The sequence below is a fragment of the Molossus molossus genome, unplaced genomic scaffold, assembly GCF_014108415.1.
Source record: "Molossus molossus isolate mMolMol1 unplaced genomic scaffold, mMolMol1.p scaffold_m16_p_14, whole genome shotgun sequence".
Lineage (NCBI taxonomy): Eukaryota > Metazoa > Chordata > Mammalia > Chiroptera > Molossidae > Molossus > Molossus molossus.
This window is the reverse complement of record NW_023425349.1, coordinates 24,288,397-24,314,029: the sequence shown is the minus strand read 5'-3', so window position 1 is coordinate 24,314,029 and position 25,633 is coordinate 24,288,397. Positions and strand designations below refer to the sequence as shown.

At 39.3% G+C, this 25,633-nt stretch overlaps 1 protein-coding gene and 1 non-coding gene across 2 annotated transcripts in view; one reads left to right on the top strand and one right to left on the bottom strand.

The window, feature by feature from the left end:
- Positions 1-552: 552 nt before the first annotated feature.
- Positions 553-711, bottom strand: LOC118630352. Its single transcript, XR_004959594.1, has one exon. It is a non-coding gene; the product is annotated as a small nucleolar RNA SNORA23 (small nucleolar RNA).
- Positions 712-1,958: 1,247 nt separating this feature from the next.
- RAD23B (RAD23 homolog B, nucleotide excision repair protein) overlaps positions 1,959-25,633 on the top strand; it is a 50,284-nt gene continuing 26,609 nt past the window's right edge. The window contains exons 1-5 of the mRNA XM_036261743.1: positions 1,959-1,991; positions 3,816-4,200; positions 4,288-4,640; positions 18,986-19,042; positions 23,242-23,323. Of these exons, the coding sequence (XP_036117636.1) occupies positions 1,959-1,991; positions 3,816-4,200; positions 4,288-4,640; positions 18,986-19,042; positions 23,242-23,323 (910 nt within the window). The remainder of the gene's footprint in view (positions 1,992-3,815; positions 4,201-4,287; positions 4,641-18,985; positions 19,043-23,241; positions 23,324-25,633) is intronic.

Here is a 25,633-nt window from a genome sequence, read left to right as displayed (position 1 = left end):
TATAAACTCCTTTAGGGCAGGGACTTTGTTTTGTTCCCTATTACATCCCTAGCACCCAGAACAGTTTTTGGCAAGGAGTCTCAATAACTATTTGCTGAATGAATGGTTTGATGTCTGGTATTTTTACCCTGGTATTTTCTAAGTCAGCAGATGATGCATCTCTGCTGGCTCATCCTCTTCCTGAAATCATTTGACTGATTTCCAAAAATACAAGCAAAATTCCCTGGCTTGTTACCAAATATTTGGATTAAATGACTCCTTCTGATCTTTTTATCTTGGTCCAGTAGCTCTTGAAAGAGCCCAAGGCCTATCCTACAAGACCTTGCTCACAAGTGCCTTCACCGTGGTGGCCTTTGCATTGGGAGTGGGGGCAGGTGGGAGTGGGGTCCTATCATCTGTCATGTCAACTGTGGGGCTCTGGGCAAAGGTGATTACAGGGTACAAGGAGGCATATAGCCTAACCAAACTGTGCTATGGGGCCAAGAGTGGGTATGTCTAGCATAGTTTTCCCAGAAATTAAAAGAAAATAAAAATAACTTTTAACCTTTTTTTTCCTGTATGGGAATTTGGAGGCTGGCCAGTGGTAAATTATGTCCAATGAGACAACACTAGACCAATACTGTGATCCCAACTTACTCTTCAGCTGTGGGATGTTTGTGTGGAGATCAAGATCTGAATGTAAAACAACTTTTTATCTTAACACTGTACTTTAGGAAATGTTATTGGATGAATCTTTCAGTTAACTGACATTTAAAATTTACTGTTGTCACAAAGAAAAAAAATAAAATGTACTGTTGTCACAACTATTTGGGGGAATTTATTCTTGTATAATCTAGAAAATTTCTAGACACTCATATCAATGCTTATTTCTCGGAAGAGGGGAGGAGGATTTTTACTTTCAATCACTCCCTTTCTATACTATTGAATGTATATATTTTGCCATGAGTAAAAGATTACTTTTTTAAAAAAAAAATACACACTAATAAGTGGAGAGGCATCGCTTGTTTTTTGTTTTTCTGCAGACAATAGTAGTTGTAGCAGGATACATTTTTTTGTTTTTGAAAAGTTTTAAAATTGTAATACCTCTATACAGTATATTCCAGTTTTTTTAAATGTCTTTTTGTGTTTACTTACAACTGTTGTCAATTTTTTTTATTTATTTTTGTTACAGATGTTTCTCCTTTTCCCCCCACTGATTCTCCTCTCCTCCTCCCTCCCCGCCCTGTCCCCAGCTTTGTTGTCCATGTCCACTGTTCATGCACATATGCATATAAGTTCTGTGGTTTGTCAATTTTAACTAAAGTGACTTCACCATTTTTTCAATCAATGTATTTGAATATCCACATTGTACTAGACTCTGAAGATATCATTATGAACATGATCATCACACATCTGGTCTCACAGAGCTTACAGCTGAGTTGAGAGTCAATCTACACATGTAATTAGCACCTGCTGTGTTCCAGGCACTGTTCTATATGCTGAGGCAAGAGCTGTGTTAAGGCAGTGAGTTCCTCTCCCCAAGAAGCAGACATGGGAAGTGGAAGTAGAGTAGTCATGTGAGATAGAAAATAAAACAAGTTAAAAAATAATAATTCTAGGTAGATCCATGAAAAAAATTTAAATCAGGGAAATGTTGCAACTATCTCATGGAATTTGTGGGGCTCCAATGAGATTATCCATGTAAAGAGCCATGCCTAGGGTAAAAGGCAATATATGTTTATTATGTATTATGAAAGTGGTTGAGGTCTTCTCTAAGGAAGTAAAATTTAACTTGGAATTTGAATGATGAAAAGGAGTTAGCTACTTAAAGATACAGGAAGACAGAGTTTCAAACTCAAGTAACCTTAAGTGCAAAGGCCCTGAGGCTAGGTACAGTTTAGCTTGTTTGAGAGATGAAAGAAATATGGTACAGAAGAATGACAGTAAATGAGAAAAAAAAAGAGACAAGGCCAGAGAATATGGCAGGAGTTGGATCATGTGAGCTGTCCAAGGTAAAGAGCTTGAATTTTATTCTAAAGTATAATTAGGTATTAATAATAGATGTGATGTGATTTGATTTATTGTTGAAAAAGACCACTCTGACTGCTGGGGAGGCTGTTAGGGGAAAAGAGTGGAAGTGGAGAGACCAGTTGAGAGGCTGGTGAAGGATAATGATTAGCCTACGGTGATAGAAGTAGAAATGGTGAGAAATGACTGAATATTGGAATATGGTTTGGAGAATAAAGTTGACAGGTCTTGATAACAAATTAGATGTGGTTGTTTAGGGGGAGGAAGGAGACCTATCAGGGATGATTAGATTTTTGGTCTGACCACCTGGGTAAGATGGTGGTGCCATAAACTATGATGGGGAAATTGGGAAAGGAGCAAGTTTCAGGGGGAAGGGGGGTTCAGAAGGACAGAAATCAATGGTTCTGTCTGGCTATGTTGTTTGAGAGGCTTGTCATGTTTTAAGTGAAGACACTGCATAGGCAATTGGCTCATCCTATCTGTAGCTAAGTGGAGAGGTCCAAGCTGGAGGCATTTCAAAACAAAAGACGAGATCACCTGGGCAGAGGACTAGATATTGAATTACAACATAGGTAGATACTTGCTGTGAAGGGGAAATACCAGATTAGTGAAGAGGGAGGTTGGTCAAGGGAAATTCCACAGAATTATATTTGAACTCCTAGTATCCATGGAACACCAGGCCATAACGTTGTTACCAGTGAGGATGCTGTCCCACAGAAATACTTTGCAGTTGGTCTCATAGCTAGTGGTCTAATTGTAACTTTGCTTTTTACTTGAACCACTTAAAGTCAAAGGTGCCACAGTAAGTACCTTAATGTGCCCTATTAAGAGAGAATAGCCAGGCACCTAGGAGCAAGGGCTCTGGAACCATTCTGTTTGGGTTCAAATTCTGGATCAACCACTTAGTAGACGGTGTCTCCAAGCACATTACTCAACATCTCTATACTCCAGTTTTCTTATCTGTAAATGGGCATACTATTAATAGCTAACTACTTATGGACTGCTTATTATGTTCCTTGTACTAAGATTTACATACATTATTCAACACCTCCCACCCCGCCCCCAATAATCAATAGAGTTGAATGCTATTAGTATCTTACTGGCCCATTCACCCCTTCCACAAATATTTGCTTGTCTGCATGTTTCTTCGTGCTGGGGGCACATCGGTTTACAAAACAAGATCCTTGCCTCTGTGCAGTTTCAGTCTGGGGTCGAGAGAAAGGAGATGAAAAACATAATAAAGATATACATTATAAGGTAATTACAAGATGATAAATGCTATAGGAAAAAAAAAAAAAAAAAACTGACCAGAATCACGCGGCTAGGGAAGTTGCGGTTTTAAGTTGGGTATCTAGGCTAGACCTCACTAAGAAGGTGACATATGAGCAAAGATTCGTAGCAGGCGAGACAGCGAGACACCCAGGTGTCTGGGGAAAGAGGACTGGGGCGGGAACAGCGAGTGCAAGGGCAGGCGGGAGCACGTGCTTAGTATCCATCACCACCACCACCCGGAGCAAGCGGGAGAGACGCGGTCAGAGGCACCGGCTGAGGGCGGAGTTTTAACAACTTTGATTTTTGCTCCGGGTGAGAGGAGAAACCAACATAGTTCTTCCCAAAGGAGTGATATAACTTGACCTCCTGTTATCGGCCCTTCTGATTAGGCTCAAGGTCCACACAGGCAGTCCCGGCGTTAAAGTCTGTGCTCTCAAGATTAAACCAGCCGCCACCATAAGGCTCAGCTACACACACAACGGGCGTCCTGCGAGCGCTGGCTCATTTGTGAGGTGACCACGATCCTTTCACTTAAGCCCGGTCCCGACCTACCGCCCTCTAGCTTCCCAGCTCCAGAGCTCGGGATCCACTTAGTCGGGTCTCCACGTAGCGTTCCCCAGCTACGGCTACGGATTGCGCAATTCGAGCAGCGGGCGGAGTCTGGACGTAGGCGGAGCGGCGGCAGGCGGGAGAACGCCCGAATTGCAGACGCTCCCAGGCAGCCCCATGAGCCCACGAGACACAGGGACTGCGCCTGCGTACACCGGATCCAGGCCGCCGACATTCCGAGGCCGCAATCGCTCCGCCCCAATTCCGGGGCGGAGTTCTTAGCCGCGCCTGCGCACAGCCTCGCCGCACAGCCTCGCCGCAACCTACGCCTGCGCGTTCCGCCAGCCCGGACCCATCCCCCAGATCTTTCAGGTGGGGGAGGGGGCGCCTCTCGGTGAGTCACGACGATGGCGGCCACCAGCCTGTGGTGAACTAGCGGATTCTCTGCTTGTCTCAAAGAGCTTCTCGAGCCTCCTGCAAACTCAGTGACTGGCGCCAGACGCTTAAGGAAGCAGGGCAGCCCGAGCTCGCGGGAAAGGCCACAGTCGCGGAAGCAGCGGCACGGCCCGAGGCCACCGCTGGAGGAGAGGCCGCTCCGCAGGGCGAATGTGACAAACCCCCCACCCCCACCGCCTTCCTCCCGAGTGCAGGGAGCGCGGGCGACCCCGGGGGGGCCCCCCAGGCCACAGAGCCCGCCCAGCGGCCAGCACCCAGAGCAGGCCCGGCGGGGAGCTGCGCCGCGCACCATGCAGGTCACCCTGAAGACCCTCCAGCAGCCGACCTTTAAGATCCACATCGACCCCGAGGAGATGGTGCGAGCGGCGGGGAGCGCGGGGCAGGGGCAGACGCGCACGGGCCGCGGGGAACTCGAGGGGTCCTCCAGACCTGGGCGGGGGACGGCGCGGTAGTGCGAGGGGTCCCAGCCTCAGCTCTGAGCAGGGCCCCGCGGCGCGCTTGAGCGGGGTGAGCCCCCTGTGCACCCGGGAGAACGCGGCGTGCGTGGGCCTCGGGCCCCGGCTCGGATGAGGCCTGCGGGCTCTGGGCGCAGGCAGGGCTCGGGGTCCCGCCGGCCCGGGTGACGTGCGGCCGCCCAGACCCTTCAGAGTTGGCCACGGGCTTTGTGGCAGGAGTAAGGGGGAGCAGTGGCCGGACGCCGAAGGCCTGGCGGCGAAGGGCGTGGAGCACATGCAGGCGGGGTGTTGGAGGCCTTGGCCCAGGAGCTCTCCAGCTGGGCCAGAGATTGGGTGGGGGGCTGGGGCCAGGGTTTCCTCGGCGGTGTAGCCGGGCACTTTCGTGTGGGTGCATAGGGTGGGGGAGGGAGAAGTAGGCGTCGCCACTACCTCTGCGTGGACCTGGTTAGGCGCTAAGCTTTAGGGAGGTGGTAACCGGAGATAACAAGCCTTTTAAAATAGGGTGTCAGGTTCCGTCTGCAGCAGGGTGAGGGGTGGGGAAAGGGAATTCTGTGCCCTCTTCCCTGCAGAATTGGTAACCTTTTCATTTGCCTATATATATTGAATGCTTTGGTGGCATTTCTCCCGCCCCCGAACCTACAACACTACACCCTTAGGTAGACTGCACTTTGAGGCCTCTGGTGGTGAAGATTTTTGCTTCAGAGCCCTTCAAATCCAGGCTCAAACTCAAGTCCAGGTTAACGGGGGTCCTTGGTGTTAAAAGTCTTGGAATTGTAGGAGTTGGAACCCACCCCCCAATAATAGCACTTCAGAAGAGAAAACATAAAATAAAAACTTTGACTCTTCTGCAGTTAAACCTTTGAACACTTCAGAAGTCCACATGGTAAATTACCATGCCATCTTCAGTGTCTGTGACTGCAAAAAGAGCTAATATATTGAAATTAGTACAACTTTACATCATGAATCTAAAAATGTCATGAGCACACATTTACTGCTTATGTTTGAAATTGTCATTCTGTACCCAGAATGCTAAATTTAAATCAGCGACTTTCTGCCCCTCTGTATTTTCAAAAGTGGTTGATTCTATTCTTAGTGGAGACCAGGGGCCTTAGCATTAATGAAATAGACCTGGGTTTCATTGTGACTTTGTACTTATTTGTTATGTACCTGCTTTGCAAAGAGAGATGTGAAGATAAAATGATATTTAATTGGTGATCACTAAATGGAATTGATAATTAATCAGTGGCTACCTTTGAAATTATGGTAGTGTATGTTTGTCTTACTAATAGAATCAGATTCTTGACTATTTACTGCTTAGTGTGTACTAATAAGTTGGAGGATGAAAAGTTAAAATGCAGCTGTCTTTTTAATGTTTTGAGATAAAATGTATTTGATTTTGGTTCTTTGTAGTATTAAATGTTGGTGCTGCAGGAACTTGACGAGCTTATATTTAGAATTAATTCCAAAATTATTGCAACAAAAGATTTTTAAAAATATCTGTGAATGTATTAAAGTTATTCAGTGACTTTCTACAGCTCCACTAAAATATTTATATTTTATAAGATTTGTATAGCTCTTTGGGCACTTTATACATTATCTTTGAGCCATTATTGTATTTGTATAGATTTTTAACTATTTGCTATTTTCTCGTTTATTTCCAAGGCAATGTATTAGTTATAAGTATACTTCCAGAAGTATATATTTTCAGAAAGCTCGTTGTTACAGAGTGTCTTCTTTACCTTTTATTGCTATTTGCAGAAATGTAAAAACTAACACTGTTAGTCTGGGGCAAGAAATGAAAACATTTAATCTGTGATATATGGAACATTTACATTAAAATGAATTGTAGGTTTTCATTTTAATTAATTTAAATTTCATAAGTGTTTTTCAAGATAAAACTACTTTAAGTTTGTCACTGTAGTGTTTTTAATTAATATTTTTGATACAGAATTTGAGTGTAGAATTCCAGTAAGAAAAGAAATAATAAAGATTATGCTAGTATAGAGAGACTAAGTAACCTGTTTCTAATCTGTTGTGAAAACTAGGTAACCAAGGATGTTAGAGATAGGTCTAAAATAAAGATGAAATATGGATTTTAGTGAGACTTATAGGGAGAGCCACATAAAATGAACAAATTTGGTCTTTGAGACCTATTTTGGCTGCTCAAAGGTTTGTCCTTGTTTGATTTTTGCTTAGAATGAACTGAGGAACTTAAGTAAGTTGAAGTTGCCAGTAGTGAACCTCTTGTGGGGGATTAGCAGGAGCAAAAATGAGTGAAAGAACTGAGAGCGAAGAATAATCATGGGAGTGGTTCATTGGTTGAACAAGTAAATGTTTAGTGAGCTTTGACTGGCTGGACTGGAGCAGTACAAGGACTTGAAGGAGCTGGTCTGGGTCTTCTGGAAGCCTAATTGACCTAGGCATAGCTTAGGGGCTATAAAGGGAAAGGCAAGAGGATTTGTTTTCAAGGTGTTTGTATTTGCTTTAATGTTTGAATGTTGAAAGTCCTCCCCCTTTTTTCTAACCAACAAAACTTTCTTAACACTAGCCATTTTGAACCATTGCAAAAGTCTTTTTATTATCACAGTAGTAATGCATCTCCTATAAAATATTCAAACAAAATGAGGAGGTGGGATTGAGAAACCATTGCTTAAAGAATATTCTTCATTGTGTGTTCTATATTTCAAATAGATGATTTGCCTTAAAAAGGGGGAGGGAGAAATTTAAGCTATATAATAAAGCATTCTGAGATGTCAAATAGATTGATACTCATACAAGATTATTTTTTTTACATATGTTTGATTTTATTTATTTTTTTGATGGGTTGTTGGTGGTGGGGTGGGGTGGGGTGGTGTGGTGGTGGTGTTTTTATTGATTTTAGAGAGAGAAAGGGAGAGGGAAAGAGAGATAGAAACATCGATGAGATAAACATCAAGATCCTCCTGCACACCCCCTCCTGGGGATCAAGCCTGCAACCTGGGCCCTGCCTCCTGACCAGAAATTGAATCGGCGACCTCCTGGTACATAGGTCGATGCCCAACCATAGAGCCACACTGACTGGGCCTCATACAAAGTTCTTAAAAATTCTAAAGGTTAGTAGTATGATGGATATTTAGAGGGAAATTTTTAAGCTCAGATTCAAAGTCAGTTAATTTTTTGTTTTGCCATTACTTAAATCCAATTAATGGAGAACAGGTAGATTAAAAAAACTAAATTGATATTACTATAAAGCATTGCAGATCTTATTGTATCATTGAAAATGACAAGAAAGAGTACATGGTATACAGATTTAATTCTTAAATCTGCTAACCCCTGCCACTGTTGTGAGCTTTCTATAATGGGACCAAAACAAACAAAACAAAACCAGCCTAGATGAGACTTTAAATGCACAAGCTGAAATGTAATTATATTGCTATATAAGTGACATCAAAGCCATGTGTATACATTGGAAATTTTTGACAAGAGAATTGTAAATGTACAGTAGTTTTTTTCTTTTTGTTTTTTAGTTTTTTTTCTCTTCATTTTAGAGAGGAAGGGAGAGGGAGAGAGAGATAGAAACATCGAAAAAGAACATTGCTTGATTTGGCCCACAATCTGGGCATGTGCCCTGACCGGGAATCGAACCAGCGACCTCTTGGTGCATGGCTCAACGCTCAACCACTGAGCCACAATGGTTGGGCATACAGTAGTTTTAATTATTATAAACATCATAGTCAAAGTGCTATATAATAATTTGCAAAGAATTATCTCGCTATGTTATTTATCTGTATACTGTTGATTATGCTATAAAATATTGCTTTAGTACTTGTTCTGTATGTGTTGTTTGCTAGCCATTTTTTATTAGTGCGTTTTCCTTCTTGAGGTTTATTGTATTTTAATACAGTTATGATAGTATCTTATTGCAGATTTCCCTAGATTATTAAAACATCAAGTAATAAATGTATTAAGATCTATATTGCAAAGATGAAACTAAGGTGTCTTGTCACATTGGTAAAGCAAAATATACAAAGTACCTGGGAAATGTGATATGGTTTCTACCAGACTTCTCTTTCTATACCTGGCACACAGTAGGCATTTAATAAAGGTCTTTTGAATGAATTGAATACATTTTGGTGAACTATCCAGTCAGTGATCTCTCATGTTTGCATGTTGATTCATTTATTTAATATTTGTTCATTTATTTAATATTTGTTGAGTACTTATTAAATGTCAGGCCCTGCTGTCATGATGCATACATTATAGTGAAATAAATCAGTCAGAAAACAAATTTTTTTTTTTTAATTCTCACCCGAGGATATTTTTCCATTTTTTGTACAGATAGAGTGGGAGGGAGAGAGAGAAAGGGAGAGAGAGAGAGAGAAATATCGACGTGAAGAGACACATCAAGTGGCTGCCACCCGCACAACCGACCAGGACCGGGGACAAACTGCAACTGAAGTACGCGCCCTTAGCAGGAACCGAACCCGGGTCTCTCCGGACCGCAGCCCGATGCTCTAACCGCTGAGCCAAACCGGCCAGGGCCAGAAAACAAATTTTTAAAACCAGATAATGGTGGGAGCTTTGAGAGGATTGAAATAGGGTGAGGTAATGTGGTAGTGTATGACAGGGTGGTTGGTTTTCAATTGACTGGTCACAAAAAGCCTGTTTGAATAAGGTGACATTTAAACTGAAATCTGAATAATAATAATAATAAGCACTCAGATGGAGAGAATATTTTCTATAGGTAAAGACCTTTAAGCCCTGGTAGCTCCACTTGGCTAGAGCATTGTCCCTATATGCCAAGGTTGAGGGTTCTGATCCCCAGTCAGGGCACACACAAGAAGCAGCCAGTGAATGCACGAAGAAGAAGAAGGACAAATCCATGTTTCTCTCTCTCTCCGCCCCCTCTTTCCCTCTCTTTATTCGTCTTCCTCCCCTCCTCCCCCCCTCTAAAATCAAGAAATAAAAATTTTTTTAAATCTTTAAAAATTTTTGGAAAAGGAATAGTTTTTTTTGTTTGTTTGTTTTTTGTTTTTGTTTTTTTTAAGGCCTTTAAGAGAGTGTGTTTGGGGAATCAAAAAAGGCCTGTATTGCTGATCTGGTGGTGGGTTGGGGGCGTGGGCACAGGGCAGAGAGATTGGAGATTGGAGGGTTAGGTTAGGGGCCAGAATCTGTAGGGCTCTGTAATCAGCTGGGGGTTTTCAAGGTAGAATAGGAAGTTTTTGGGGGATTTTAAGCAGAGAAGGAAAATGATTTTTTGTATGATTTTAAAGAGTTACTTGGACTGCTGTGTGGAGAATGGATGGTAGAATGAGCAGGAGTGAAAGCAGGGAGACCAGTTAGGAGGCTTGCTGCACAGTGGTCTTAAGCAGTGGGGGCTTTGACCAGGGAAGTAAAAGGGCTATGAAGAGAAGTGGATGGATTTGAGATAGTTTGGGAGTGTAAAGTTGAAGATTTTTTTAATGGAATGGAGTGGGGAAAATTGAGAAATCAAAGATTAAACCTAGATTTTGGTTGAATAAATTTTGTGAATACTTACGTTCTTTTCCTGAGAGGGCTGGGAGAGGCGTGGGTTTGGGAATTGGTGTGGGAACAAGACTTAAGTTTAAGATGGCTATTAAACATTGAATTGGGAATGACAAGATTTGTTATAAATCTCTATTCCAGAGAGAAGTTTAGGCTGGAGATAGAGGCTGACAATAGGCAGCATATATGGTTTTTCAGTCCATGGGACTACATGAGATCATCCAGTATTTTTTAATGCTTGGTCTTTTTTGAGGCCTAATGCCTAAAGTATTCATTATATGTATTTAATTAACATCTATGCTACTAGAATTGAGGAACCTTGATGAGAATATTGCTAGGTAATAGGATATGGGCCTAGGGCTGAATCCTGGGATGCTCTAATATGTGAAGATTGAATAGTGATGAGGTCAATCAGGGAGCAACCTTTGAGGTAGGAAGAATCCAAGAAAATGTTTTCAGGAGGAGGAAAATGTCAGATGTGTCTAATAATTGAGAAATCAAAAGTAAGATTTAAAATAAGACATGACCTTTGGTTTTGGCAACTCGGAGGTCACTATTGACCCTGATGAGTAGTAGCCATGGAGTGGCAGGGCCAGAAGTTAGATTTGAATGGATTGAGGAATGCTCAGGAGATGAGGAAGTGGAGATAGTACCTATGTACAGACACTGATAATTATCCTTGACATTGCCTCTCTTCCTGGTCTAGCTACCTTTATCTGTGGGTTAAGAACATATGAAAATGATTACAATAATTTTAAGGTTCACAGCATGTGGTAGACATTGTTTTCAAAAGAAACCCACACCAGAACTATGAAAAATGTGTAACAGTGTATGTTTTAAAAATAATAAATGGCCCAGCTAGTATGGCTCAGTGGATTGGGCATCGTCTTATGGACTGAGAAGTCCAGGTTTGATCCCAGTCAGGGAACATGCTCTACCTGTGGGGGCGTGCAGCAGGCAGCCGATCGATGTTTATATCACACCGATGTTTCTGTCTCTCCCTTCCTCTCCAAAAAAATCTATAAAAACAATAAATAAATAAATAAATAAATAAAAGAAATGAAGACCAGCATGATTAGTGACTTGCCTGGGGTCACACAGTCAGTGACCCTGGTACGTAGTTGCAATATCTTTGAATGATGATCTTGTCCATACCCTGGCCTTCTATTCCTTAAATTCTCACCCAGTGATCTTTCCTTCCTACCTTGGTCCCATTGATTAGTAACTAGCGCTTATCATTACTATTAGCTGTAGCTCTTTCCCCATCCCCACTAATCTGGTTTTGGTATCCCACTTTACCTTCCCTCTGATTCCAGTTCTGATGAGACCTATAATTCATTTTATCCATATTTCTTTTCACTGGCCCTCCATTCATGATACTGCTTCCACCATTGCCCAGCTATAATTAGGGCTGGTGATTAAAATTACCACCATATAGGGTCAGCAAAGCATGTCTCTTGAGCCAGGCTGCCAGAGTTTTTATCCTAGCTGTAGCATGTGCTATGTGACCTTGGGCTACCCAATTATGTGCCTGTTTCCTCATCTGTAAAATGAGCACTGCCAGTGGAAGTACTAACCTCAGCTAGGGTTGATTTGAAGGCTGTATGAGTTTGAGATAACGTACATGAGTGCTTAGAACCATGAGAGTACTTGGCAACTCACATTCCATTGTTCTTGCTTGGGAAGCCCCAAATGTGGTTAAATTCAACCCTATGTTTGTGCTTGCACCTGTGCAGCTAGAAGATGAACACAGCCACATTGATTCATCTCACTTAAATTCATGAACGTTGGCCTTTGTAATTCACCTGGCTCACTTCTACCTCTGTGACTTTCTAAATAAACTTTCTTTTATAGTCGAGTCTTGACTCTGAATTCTTTCTTAGCAGAACTTAAGTATGAAGGTTATTGAACAGATGTCTGGTTTAACTCCACTGGCCTAACACCTGGTGCCGTTCTCACAGCCAACAGCTATCTCTGGATGGTGGAAACTGGCATACATTTTATTTTCTTCTTTTGACTATTCTGTGCTCTCCAAATTTTCTTCATTGAAGATACTACTTCCCAACACTAGAAAAAATGATGAAAATAAATAAATAAAAATAAATTTATGAACATTAGCCTTAACAACCTTAACCAGGCCCTACATACTGCCTGATAGTTAAACATCTCTCCAATACATTCACTCTTCCAGTGCCCTAGGCAGATTCCATATTTCTTCCTTATTTTCAGCTTATGACCCTAGATTTTATAGTTTATTGAAATTTTATATTTTACTGAGAATATAGAAACAATTGGAACAACTTTTACAAGGACCTACCAGAGCTACCTACCTGCTAGCCTCCTTTTATTGTGGATAGCTATCTATTGTGGATGGTGCTATTCTAAGCCCAGTCCCTCCACTTTTCTGCTATATCCTATACTACTCTGTCATCTGTGAAGGACGTCACTCCATCATTTCTCTTTTTCTCTTCTGCATCATTGCCTTTTCCATTTCTAGAGTACACAAACATTTCTCCCATCTTAAGTACCCCACACCGCAATCCACATCCCACTTTGGCTGCTGCCTCATTTCCCTGCTCTTCCTTAGAGCAAAACTAAATATTAGCTCTTGAGTCTGTTTACTTTTTCCTGCATCTTGCTCTATTTCAAATATATCATACTGTTTCTAAATTAGAAGAGAATTTTCTTGCACTTTGTAGTCATCTTGTGTCCTTGAAGACAATTCTAAATCTCTTTCTCATTGGTAAAATGAGAGTACAATAATAATTATCTGCATTCATAGAATTGCTTTGATAATCAGGTAAGATCTCAGCGCTGAAAATTTTTAGTGAATTGTGAAATTAGAAATAAATTTATGCAGTTTTAAAAACAAATTCTGCTTTCATCAGTTTTCTCTTATTGATGAATATATTCACTATCCTTTCTTAAAAAGGGTTTGTGTAAATGAGATATCCTTCTTATTCTCTTAATTTGATGTAATCAACAATTTCGAACGGTTTTTAAAGCAGTGTTCTGCCCTTTTTTTTTTTTTTTTAGTTTTAAAGTTGTGAGATTATTTGATGGGTAATGCATAACATTTTTGTCACTTTTAGAAAGAAATGTGCTAAATTTAAGCTTGCCATAGCACAGTGAGTCCTGTCGAAGGATACCACACCATCTGTTCCCTATAAGTTTGGATAAATAAATTCCTTGTGTAGTGTCTCAGAGAGCTAATTTTATAACTGAGTGAACTTTATAAACCCTTTAAAACATTATATAAACCTTTCCCAGCAGAGAAGGTAAACTGGCTACAAATGACTAATATATATGAACAGGTCCTAGATGCTTCAACAGGCAGATAAAAATTTATTTGTCACGCCCTGTTTCTTCTCCCCCACACACTTCTGGTTGAATTAGGTGGTTGGCTTTTTCCCTTTTTTTTGGTATGCATTAGGTCCATTCTCTGCCTACATAAAAACTTTAAAAGTTATAGGTATCTTGGGAGTTTCTACTTTTCTACTTTGTCTTCAAACTCTGTAGCTCTTTTGATCTTGTTGAAATCATACTATTAGGAATATATTTTACAATAGAATAAATTAAATTGGCATGAATAGGTTGACTTAGAAACCTAAATACCATAGTTTCTGTGGGAAATGTGGGTTCTGGATATTATATTTAAAGTACGATTTTGGGACCATAACCCTAATTTAACAATTGCTGTTGTTTACTATCTGTTTATACATTATTAATAATGTATTCTCAGTTATTGTTTCAATTAAAAATAACGTGCTATATTCTTTCATTTCTTGGGTCCATTGGGGAGATTTTTCTTGTTGCACTGAAGTTAACTAACATATATATAATCGATTCTATTCTTAGAATTAGCAGGAACCTACTTTGGGGGAGAAATTCAGGAAATATTCCTTGGTGCCTGAGCCAGTTTCTCAAATGGAAGGACACCACCCAAGGAAAAAAGGCTTTCCCCGTAGTGTAAATGTATGACTTGTTTTGTAAACCTTTTTGGCTTGGGACTCTCTTTCCTTTTGTAAATAGTTAATTGCCAAAATTTAGTTGCTCTTATTCTTTTTTTTTTTTTTATCCTCACCTGAGGACTTTTTTTTTTTGCATTTAGATAGAGTGGGAGGAAGAGAGAGAGAAACATTGACATAAAAGAGACACATCGAGTGGTTGCCACCCACAAGACATGAACCAGGGCAAGGACAAACTGCAACCAAGGTACGCGCCCTTAGTGGGAACCAAAGCCGGGACCTCTGGTTCACAGGCCGACACTCTAACCGCTGAGCCAAATCGGCCAGGGCAGTGGCTCTTATTTTTTTTATAATTTACTAGGCTATGTGATATTAGAACTACTGCCTCAGACTTTTCTTTCTTTTCTTTTCTTTTTTTTTTATCCTCACCTGAGGACATTTTTGTTCAGATAGAGTAGGAGGGAGAGAGGAAGAGAGAGAGAGAAAGAGAGAGAGAGAGAAACATCAATGTGAAAGGGACACATTGAGTGGTTACCTTCCGCACAACCCCAATCAGGGCTGGGGATGAATCGCAACCGACGTATGTTCCGTTGTCTGGAACTGAGCTCACGATTCATTGGTTCGCAGGCCAATGCTCTAACTACTGAGCAAAACTGGCCAGGGCAGACTTTTCTTAACAAAATCTCCCCAAATTGCAGTATAGTCTTCTGTAATACTGGTACTGGTACGCAATGCTTGGGGAAGTTCAATGGGATGCCTTTTTTTTTTTTTTTAAGCTCTAAATTTTCTCTGAAATTATTGTAGCCCAGGAGATCGACCAAACTCAGATGGGGTTTAATAAAAGGAGTTTATTGAGCTAAGTCCGCAGGCACCTGCAGTATGTCCCACACAGGAGTAACTGCGGCCCCGGAGAGCTAAAATGGCTCCTTTTTATAGGATTTTGTAAGGGGGTGTAAGCAAGCGTGTTACAGAAGCGGAATTTAGCAGTTAGTTAATTCCTGTTACTCAGTTTCCCAGACATCTCAAAGGTCAAGATGTTTTCAATAGATTATCCCTGGCGCCGACCCCAGGATTACTCAAGGGTTAGTTATTACCCCAGGGTTAGCGATTACTTAGGGATTAGTTAGTGAAGAATGTTCTTCAGTAAATGAGTAAACTGACAACCCCTTTGGTTGTCGTGAAGGCCTCTGGGAGTTTGGGTCAATGGCACTGAGTTATAACAAAATTACTAAAATAATTCAGGCTTGTTATAGTAAATAAAATACGTAAAGTAAAAAGTGATAGATTTTGGGCCACTAGTCTAAGTAACCACTGGACTCTATATACTACTAGTCATATTTTTATGCCCATGTGTAATATATAAACACAGCTACACTACCCATGTTTTTAAAAAATAAAATGCTTGGCAACTATTTTTGCCCAGCTGGTGTGGTTCAGTCATTGAGCATCAAACCATGCACCAAGGGGTCACCAGTTGGATACCTGGGTTTCAGGCTGGATCCCCAGTAGGGGGAGTGCAGGAGGCAGCCAATCAATGTGTTTCTCATTAGTATTTTTACCTCTCCCTCCCCCTCCCCCTCCCCCTCCCCCTCCCCCTCCCCCTCCAAAAAAATCAGTGAAACCATATTTAACCCTGGCTGTTTTGGCTCAGTGGTGGGATGGAAGGGTCACAGGTTCAATTTCTGGTCAAGGACATGTACCTGGGTTGAAGGTTCAATCCCCAGCTCCAGTTATGTGGGAGGCAACCAATTGATGTGTCTCTCTCACATCAATGTCTGCCCCCCCCCCCCACTCCATTTAAAAACTAGAGGAAAAATATCCTCAGGTGAGGATTAACAAAAAATAAAAAATTTCTATTCATTCATATGTGCATACATTCAATGAATACCTTGTGTATATAGTCATCTTTATTGTATTGCATAATATCCAAATGAATACATGTGTAATAATGTGTTTTATCATTTTACTACTAATGGATATTTAGGGTTATTTTTTAAAAAAATTTTTTTTATTGATTTTTAGAGAGAGAGGAAGGGAAAGGGAGAGAGAGATATAAACATCAATGAGAGAGAACATTGATTGGCTGCCTCCTGCATGACCCCAGCTGGGGATTGGGCCCACAACCTGGGCATGTGCTCTGACCAGGAATTAAACCGGCAACCTCTTGGTGCATGGGTCGATGCTCAACCACTGAGCCATACCGGCCAGATATTTAGGGTTATTTTAAGCATTACCTAAAAAGTGGAGTGCACATATCTTGTTCATATATCTTTGAAGTACTTGTGTGAGCATCTCTTCAGCATTGATTTCTAGATAGAAAATTACTGGATCAAAAGCTGGCAGGTTGCCTCAAACATGCCTGAAGCAGTGTTCACAAATATCAACGGTATTTGTATACAAATACCAACTTCCACATGAGTAACTAGCTGGGATTCAAATGGAAATGTAACACAGATTAAATGAGTTAAATATTGTGAAGCTCTTTGTATACTGCCTAGCATAGGGCAAGTACCTAACACCTATGAGCTGTTATTCATTTAGCCACCATGTTTTAGAGCAGCTTGCATAATGCTCAAGAAACAACATAGTTGCAACAGTAATGAAGAAAATATACTATAACATTGAGGAAGCTGGATCATTGTAAATATTCAATTGCATGGGTTGGTGCTCAACCACTGAGCCACACCAGCCAGACAAGGACTACTTTTAATGTTTGTTGGCCTTTACTAGGGTAGTCCCACGAGATGCAATGTAGTGTTCACATTGGGCAATAAGTAGATGGTGAATTGGAACCACTGAATAAATGATTTGATGTGAGGAAGATGGAAGAAGCAAGAGAAAAGCCCCTCACAAGGGAATGAGATAAAAAAAGGATAGCCCATCACCTTTTGCTTTAGCACTTTTTAGTAGACTACAAGCATACTTCAGAGATACTACTTGTTCGGTTCTAGACCATCGCAGTAAAGCAAGTATCCGAATTAAGTGAGTTGTAATAGTTTTGCTGAGGGGCAGAGGGGGTCTTGCCTTTGATTCATTTTTTTTTTTTTTTTTAAAAGAAACATCTGTGAAGTGCAGTGACATTAAAATAAGGTATGCCCGTATTACTGTGATTGTCTCTCTTTGCGGAAAAAAAATAAAAGCCATGTCAGTTATGTTTAATATTAGATGTCAAGTATGCTTTTCTTTTAAAGTGTACCATTTCATAGGAGAAGTATGTGACTAGAAAAATTTGGTTTCTTAAATGTTAACCATGCTTTGTCTCTAGTTGAGTTAGTGATAAACTCCCATTCATTAGGTGGAAATAAGCAGCAAAATGAAAGTTTAGTCCCTGCTTGTTTATTAGTCTTGGATAAAGTAGCCCTAGTTATCTGCTGGGAATGTGGAGCTCAGTTTAGATCCATCCTGTTGCGGTAACTTACTGGAAGAGGAGCACTAACACAGTGCTCGGCATTAAGAGTCATAACTGTATACATTGCTGGCCGTACCTTCCCAAGAGAACCGTGTGCACGGTTGCTACCTCTTCCTTCTTCACAACATCTGGAAAGAAGGCCTTTCTTATTAAGCAGTTTTAAAGTGTGCTCAATTTGATTGGTTAGGGAAGACTTAGGCAAAGTAGCCTAGAAGGCATCTTCAACAAATACATTAAGGTTTAATTGCCTGAAACATCCAGTGCAGGTGTGCAGTGGAGAGTTTGGGTATGCATTACTCAATAAGATAAGGAGAGAACTGAACTTGAGATACAGGTGACATCTGGGTGGTTATTAAAACTAGGAGTAGATGAGATGGATTATCCTGAAATAGCAGAAAAGGCAGCCTTGAAGGGCTCGAGGAAGAGGATTTTACAAAGAAGTGAATAGAGATATAAAAGCAGAAGAGTATGGCCTTAATGGAAGCCAAAGGAAGACAGTGTAAAAAGAAGACAGGTCAGTGTTGTCAAATGTGACAGGTCAAGTAAATTAGGGAAGGAGTAAAAAATGTCTGATTGTGATTTTGCTGAAATTGGTGATACTGGTAAGAACAATCTAAATGGCATTGTTGGAGTAGGCACTACTAAAGAAAATATGCAGTAAAATGAGAACCAAGTCCATGCATCTGTTCAACAGCACTGTATTGCACACTTGGGTAATAGGTATGGGGTTACCAGAAATGAAGACAATGTATGTAGTTAAATTTTTGAAAAAGGCTTGCTTGATACTAAGGGAAGGAGTGTGTAACTAACAGGAGACAAGGGGTTGTGAGTTCTTTTGTTTTTAAGATAGAGAATTGGATTGGGTCTGTTTAAATGTGAATGAAAATGAACTGGCTTTGAGGGAGAAGTTGAAAATAAAGCTGGGAAGGGTAGGAAACAATGACTTTAGCAAGATACAGGAGAACCTGGAGATGGGAAAAAATTAAGTTTTACTTAGTAGGTGGTGGGAAGGAGATTAGGTGGATCTGGATGTTAAAAAATGTCCTATGTTTTGAGTAAAGTAGAACATGGTCATGGGATGGGTAGTGTTGGGAATCAGAGTTAGAGGAAGGTGCAGGTTTGAAATAACAAGGGTGAGGGAGAAGGCTGAACAGGAGGACAGGACAGACGATATCCTTTGTTTTCTCCTTTAGCATTTAGAAGACTGGATAAAGGTGTGGATAGGCAGTCAGTCAGGTAGTTAAAGATAAGATTTGTTAGCTAAGTGAGAGATAGGAGAGTGTAACACCACAGAGTGGTTGAAATAATTTTATGTTGAGTACTGATGATTTGTGTCAATCCAAATATGAAATTTTGCCTGGCAGGAGCAGCAGAAAGACAAGGAAGTCTGTGATACTGGGAAGAGACTGACGGAAGCAGCGGTATTGTTGTCTTAAGTTGAATAGAACTGACAGTAAGGATAAAAATGAAAGTAGAGGATCTAGGGACTGAAGTCCTAATGAGATGCAAGACCAGGCGTAGTGAACATTTGCTGAGAGAGCTGGTAGAAATATGACATTTATACTTAAAATTTCAAAGATGGAGCAGTTTTGGGATAATAAGATTCAGCCTGTGTCCTATAAGTATTAGATAACTTAAGTGGATTGGAAATCAAGATCGTTGTGTTGAGGTTGAGGAACAATGACAGAATTTTGGATGGGTCAGTGAACCCGGTTCCAAAGTATAGTTTAATTATTTTCTTTGATACATTACCTGAAGTGATGTTACTAGGTCAAATATACACCGCCCCCCCCCAAGTAAAAAAAAAAAGTTTTGGCATTTTGGCACATTGCTCTCAAAACCTTTATCATTTGATACTCTCATTCTGACAATGTATCTCTTCACACTTAATACCAAGAATTATTCAGGACAGTCTTTGCAATATTAATAGTCTATTGGACTAAGAATGTCTGGCACTAAAATCTATGCTATGGCTGCCCTGCCAGGTGTTGGAACTGCCAGCACCACAGATGCAGCTGGCTGTGCTGCACCTGTGATGTTAGGGCAAAGAGGAAGTGGCTTTATATATATGCTTTTGGTTACTTTTTTTGACTGTTTAATTGTGAATTACCTGCCCCTGTCATTTGTCCCTTTTTTCTGTTGGCACAAGAACCTTTTGATACCATTTCACTTTTCTTAATTAATTTCTTTGATTTGCATTTGTCCTTTTAGTATTTGTCTTGTTATTTCTATTCGAATTGTGTGCTTAGTTTATTAATTTTCTTTCTTTGTTTAATAATAAACACTGCTAGTGTTAGTCTGATTACTTTTTTAGGCAAACCATATAGGTATTGATGTGTATAGAGTTCTCATTGTTATGTTCCTAATATTCTTTAAGCACAGTTTTTTTGTTTGTTTGTTTTTTTCCCTTTATTGATTTTAGAGGGGGAGGGAAGGAGAGGGAGAGAGAGATAGAAACATTGATGAGAGAAAACATCAATTGGCCTCCTCCTGCATGCCCCGCCCCCACTGGGGATTTGGCCCACACCTCGACATGTGCCCTGACCGGGAATTGAGCTGGTGACCTCTTGGTGCTTGGATCAGTGCTCAACCACTGAGCCACATGGGCTGGGATTCACAGTTTTTATTTCTTTGAAGCAAATGTTGTTTACTAGTAAATTTTTGAAGGTGCTTTATTGTTGTTTTTGTCCTACTTAATTTACAAGAGATTTTTTTTTTCTCCTCGTCCTTTTTTATATACAAAGCTAAAAGAGTGATCTTTGCTTATTTAGACTTTTAAAAATACTGAAATAGTCTTTGTGGCCTAAACTGTCAAAATAATATTCTATGTGGGTCCTAGAAATAAAAATAGAGTTTTTATTGGATAGAAACTATATTAAATCTGAGTTGCCTGCTCATCCTGACCCGGAGATTCCTGCTGCTTTCTTTTATTTTTTGTTTCATATATATATTTTTTTATTTTTTTAAACATATTTTATGCTTTATTAATTTACCCATTCAGCAAGTAATAACCGAACACCAACTATGTGCTAAACTGCTATGTACTGTTCTGAATATTGGATTCATTCATACTGACATATGTGGTCTGTAATTCATGATTTTCACCAAGCAGTCACAGTTGCAAATATTGCATCGCTTCTTTCTTCCTTTCTTAAAAAAAGTGGAAAGAAATTTATCATTCACCAGAGTGCTCTAACCAAGCTCTGCCACCACTCATTTAACTTCGGGCAAGTCATTTAGCATGTAAGATAGCACTTCTCAAGCCTTATGTTTTCAGTATCCCTTTATACTTAAAAATTATCAAAGACTTTAGAATATCTTTTGTCTGTATGTTTGTTTATTGATATTTACATATTAGAAAGGAAAACACATATTTTACATATTAATTTAAACATGATAAACCCAGTCCATGTTATAATTAATTTTTTTGCATGAATTATGTTCCAAAACAACAACAAAAAGTAGTGAGAAGACTGACATTGTTTTCCTCTTTTGCAAATCTCTTTAATGTTTGCTTAATAGAAGACAAATGAATTCTCATCTGTGTCTGCGTTTTAATTTTTGTGTGATATCACATGCTTTGTAGCCTCTGGAAAACTTGAGGATATACTTGTGAGAAAATGAGAGTGAAAAAGGCAATTAATTCCTTTTGACCTTACAGACCACTTGATAATGTCAAATAAACATTCAGGACTCCCTGGACCTCACCTTGAGAATCTCTGTTGTAAGCCTTAGCATCCAATAGCAATATAGGTTTAGCTAGATTATCTTTAAAGGTTATTCTGTCTCAGAAATTTACATAGTATATTTTATTTTCCACTGTTATCATCAATTGTTAACTGAATGTATAGGTAAAGTCAGAACTGCATAAATGTTATTTAAAGCAGGGCAGACCATAGAGTTGTTGTAGAAGTTGTGGACTCCTGTATTTTTTTAAATTTTATTTTATTGATTTTTTTGAGAGAGAGATTGATTGGTTGCCTCCCACATGCACATGGACAGGAATCGAATCCTCATCCTGGGTATGTGCCCTCACAGGTACTCAAACCTGCCACCTTTTAATGTATGGGATGATGCTCTAACCACATCAGCCAATGTGACTTGTACTTTATATTCTGGACCACACCCAGCATAGTTTGCCATTTAATAGACAACAAATTTACTAAATTTGATATTACCATAGAATTTGTATTCATAGTTTACTGATGTTGAGTTCAGATTATTCTGAGTTGAGTGCTTTCTTATAAAGTTATTACTTATGTTAGTTTTAAATTTGAAATTTGGAACAGAAGAAAATAGTGAGTTGAGTCTTCTGATGGATTTCTACACCAAGGAACATCAGAATAGCTGTGATGCTACTAACCCATTTTAGGAAGATCAGTGTAGCGAGTGTGATTTATATAATACTTGCAAAATACTCTGCTTCAGAGGTTGGAGTCAGAAGAGCTGTTTATAGGTTTTAGCACTACTTAGTAGCAATGTGATTTGTCAAGGATATTTAAACCTCTTTATTTCTGTTTCCTCATCCATAAAATTAAGTGGATGATATTCCCATTTGTTGTAGAGTTTTGAGGGTTATGTGAATTTGTGTGTGTTAACGTACTTTAAGCCATATAAACATTACTATCTTTTTGTGTGTGTGTGGAAGACTACTATAGCTTTTTAATTGTACAAAGGAACCCTCTCTTTGTACTCTTTGTATCCCTATCAGACAGTTTTCACCTAAAGTTCAGAACTATCAACTTTTACACAGTTTTTGGAACTATTCTGGGAATTTGAAGGAAATGGAATTTTCCCCCTTGTTTCTTTTTTCTTTAAGGTAATGAAACTAGTTCCATTATATTTCCTTGCCTTTTTACTCTCATGCCACCCTACTTTCTGATCAGTTAGTTTCAGGAAGTGATAGGCTTCATCATGAGTCCATTGTCACGTAATTTTAGGAATTGAAGAGAACATAAAGATCATCACTGTATTCTAGTCCCTTACTTTATAGATGCAGCTGATGCTGAGAGGAAACCAAAGTACTTGCTTAAGATCATTTAAGTAGTACGGTGATTCTCAGCCTTGCTGAACTTGGAACTACCGGTAGTAGAGCTTTTAAAAAAGTATGTCCAGACTCCACCCTAAGAAATGATGCTTTTCATTAGTCTTTATAAAGCCCCCTTAGGTGATTATAATGAAACACACCCCACTTTTAAAGTAAATCATTTGCCTGATAACATTCACATTTAATTTTTCTTATTACAGATGGAACTGTTTTATTTTTTAGACCTTGTCTTTATTATCTTACTTCAGGAAATAAGCCCATAAACTTTATAATGAGAATCAAAACTTTGATGTTGAAAACCTTTATTTTAAATAGATTTATCAAGTCAACTGATACCATTTTTTAAAAATGTGTGTGTAACATATGGTAAAACAAAGTATATACTTATTGTACATAATAATATGGGTTTAACTTAATGATTCTTTTGATATGATATTGTAAAGACATGATAATTAAGTTTTTGGAAGCATTAATATGTATACAAGTTTTTCTTGCATCATTTATTCAGATTCTGGACTGTCATTTGTTGTTTAGACTTTTTTTTTTTTTTTTTAATCTTTGTTTTTCCTGTAGGTTAAAGCATTGAAAGAGAAGATTGAATCTGAAAAGGGGAAAGATGCCTTTCCTGTAGCAGGTCAAAAATTAATTTATGCAGGTATGGATAGAATATTGAAATTTATGTGCCATTTTATACCTCACTGTGATACTCGTTTAGTTTTAGGAATCGTCATTTTATGAATTGTAGTGTATACAAATTGATTCTGTCAGAAACATGGTTATATAAGTGGAAGCAGTGAATGAACAGTCATTTGAATATTCAGTCCCCTCTTTATTCACATTTGCTTTATATCTATCTATTGATCTATCTATCTAATGGTGTTAGTTTTGTTTTCTGTAAGTTTTTGTATTTTTTCTTTTGTTTTAATTTTTTATCCTCACCTGAGGACATTCTTGCATTTATCTTCAGATAGAGCAGGAGGGGGAGAGGGAGGAAGCGAGAGAGAGAAACATCGATGAGAGACACAGCGACTGGCTGCCACCCACACGACCCAAACAGGGGCTGGGGATGAACCGCGCAACCAAGGTACATGCCCCTAGCGGAAACCAAACCCAGGACTCTCCAGTCTCTGAGCCAACACTCTAACCACTGAACAAAACTGCCCAGGGCAGTTTTTGTATTTTTAAAATTAATTTCTATTGAATAAAGTTGATGTGTAACATTGTGTAAGTTACTGGTTACAAGTTCGTACCATTAAACAAAAATACCACTCTTAGCCCTTCCCCACCCTAGTAACCAGTCTTCCCTGGTAACCACCATTTTACTCTGTTTTTTAGTGGTTTAACTTTCTTAGATCCCACATTTAAGGGATACCATACAATACTGTGTTTTTCTTTGTCCAACTTATCTCACTTAGCATATTATCAAGGTCTGTCCCTGTTGTCATAAATGTGATATCTTTCTTTCTTGTGGCTGAATAATATTCTATTGTGTGTGTCATTTTTTTTTTTTTTTTTTAAATCCATTCATTTTTGATGTGCCTTTGGACTGGCTGTTTCCATATCTCAGCTGTTGTGAATAGTGCTATAATAAACATGGGAATACACATATCTGGTTGAAATTCTGTTTTCCTTGGGTATATATCCATAAGTGGAATTGCTAGATTGTATAGTAGGTCTATTTTTAATTTTTTGAGGAACTTTCATATTGTTTTCCATATTGGTTGTACCAAGTTACATTCCCATCAATAATGTATAGAGTTCCCTTTTCATTATTTTGTTAATTGTTCTTTTGCTGTGCAAAAACTTGTGAGTTTGGTGTAGTTCCATTTGTTGATATTTTTCTTTTGTTGTGTTTGTTGTTTTGGTATCATACCCAAAACATTGCCAAGAACAATATTGATGAGCTTCTTTGTACACTTCTTTTTCTTTTATTATTGGATTTATTGGGTTCCCTACATTTTATTCTAGGAGTTTTATGATATCAGGTCTGATGTTGAAGTTTTTGATCCATTTTTAGTTGATTTTTCTGAGTGGTGTAGATACAGGGGTCCAGTTTTTTTGTTCTGCCTGTGTTTCTCCAGTTTTCCCAGCATTGTATATTGAAGAGACTCTCTGTTCCCTGGCTTTTGTATTTTTAATCAATCTGTGAATCTTTTTTTTTTTTAATCTGTTGAAATGAAACCATTTATAATGATTATGTGTTGTGATGTGCTTGGAATCATTCCTGTCAAATTAAATTTTAGTTTTTCTTTTTATTTTAATCCTCACCTGAGGATATGTTTTACGGATTTTAGAGCAAGGGGAAGTGGGGAGGAGAGAGAGAGACATCGAAACATTGATGTATGAGAGAAACTTCAATTGGTTACCTGCCCTACACACCCCTACTGGGGATCAAACCTGAAACCTAGGGTATGTGACCTGACTGCGAATCCAACAGGCAACCTTTTGGTGCACAGGATGAAGCACCAACTAACTGAGTCACACCAGCCATGGCTCTGTGACTGGTTTTTGTTTGTTTTGTTTTGTTTTAAAAAAAATACCAAAATTTACTGAAGCATATAGAAAACCTTGTATGTCAAAAGACACAATAAATAAATAAAAGAAAAATTTAATATTCAGGTTACATAGCCCTGGCTGGTTTGGCGCATCGACTGTCAGCCCGTGGACCAGAGAGGTCCGGGTTTGGCTCCCACTAAGGGCACGTACCTTGGTTGCAGTAATTCAGGTTATATAAAGAGCTGTTAGAAAATAATAAGGAAAGGATCATCCAATTTTAAAAGCTACAAAGGATATGAATAGGAAGTTGTATTACTAGTCTTACTTAGTAACAAGGAAAATGTATTTTAAAAATAGACTTGAGCCTGGCTGGTGTGGCTTAGTGGTTAGAGCCTTGAACCAAACACCAAAGGGTCTCGTGTTTCATTTGTGGTCAGGGGAATTTACCTTGGTTGCAGGTTTGATCCAC